At 42.2% G+C, this 919-nt stretch overlaps 1 protein-coding gene across 1 annotated transcript; it reads left to right on the top strand.

The window, feature by feature from the left end:
• Positions 1–228: 228 nt before the first annotated feature.
• LOC101528233 (keratin-associated protein 15-1) lies at positions 229–681 on the top strand. The gene has a single exon (XM_004588632.2). It carries the CDS (start codon positions 229–231, stop codon positions 679–681), a length of 453 nt encoding a protein of 150 aa, XP_004588689.2.
• The last annotated feature ends 238 nt before the right edge of the window (positions 682–919 follow it).

Here is a 919-nt window from a genome sequence, read left to right as displayed (position 1 = left end):
TGAAAAACTAATGAAATTCTATCACTTAAAAGTCTGCATTCATAAAAAAAAGGTCTTTGAAGGTTAACGCATTTCATTTTGACTGGAGCCTAATTAAGTATTCTCATTAAAACAGATATATGATCCTACACTCATGGCTGGAGTATATAAGTGAGCCTCTATTGAAGGTAGCATTCACAGTCACAAATACCTCACTGAAGCTTAACTGAAGTCAGAGCTCTTGGCAACATGTCTTACACCTGCAGTTCTGGAAACTTCTCCTCCCGCTCCTTTGGAAACGGCCTGGGGAACTCGGTCTCCACTTGTGATTCCTTCTACCCCAACAATGTAGTCTACTCCCCAGGAACCTACCAGGTGGGCTCTTCTCCCCAGGGTAACTGTCAGGAGACATTCGCTGAGCCCACTGGCTTCCAGGCACCCTTTGCTGTGACCAGACCCTGCCACACATCATTCTACCGTCCAAGGAATTCCATCTTCTCCAGTTCCTACCAGACAAATTGCGCTGGATCTGTTGGATACGGGAATACTGATTTTGGATCATTTGGTTATGGAAATACCGGTTTCCACTCTGTGGGTTGTGGGCCCAACTTCTTCCGCCCAAATCATTTTTCATCTGGGAGCTGCCAGTCTACCTGTTACCAACCAGCTTTTGGCACTCGCTGTTTTGGATCAAGTTACTAAGTATGTCTCAATGACTTATGATTATATTTCTGCATGTTATGGAGTTTAATCATAATTCTATGCAATATTTGTGATTATTGACCATCTTCATCATGGGACTCACCATCATCTTCTGTGAAGTATACAATTTGGACAGTATCTTTGGCCAGAGAACTTTCCTAAATCTAAAATGCTGTGCATTTTGAGTTCTAATTTTCATAACAAGGCTCAGAAAGACTTCTGCTACCATCTTTCATAA

Source organism: Ochotona princeps, chromosome 3 (genome assembly GCF_030435755.1).
Source record: "Ochotona princeps isolate mOchPri1 chromosome 3, mOchPri1.hap1, whole genome shotgun sequence".
Classification (NCBI taxonomy): domain Eukaryota; kingdom Metazoa; phylum Chordata; class Mammalia; order Lagomorpha; family Ochotonidae; genus Ochotona; species Ochotona princeps.
This window is presented reverse-complemented; position numbering and strand designations above follow the sequence as displayed.

Bases quoted from the DNA above. Each gene is read 5' to 3' on its own strand.
- LOC101528233 (XM_004588632.2), top strand. From the start codon at position 229: ATGTCTTACACCTGCAGTTCTGGAAACTTCTCCTCCCGCTCCTTTGGA.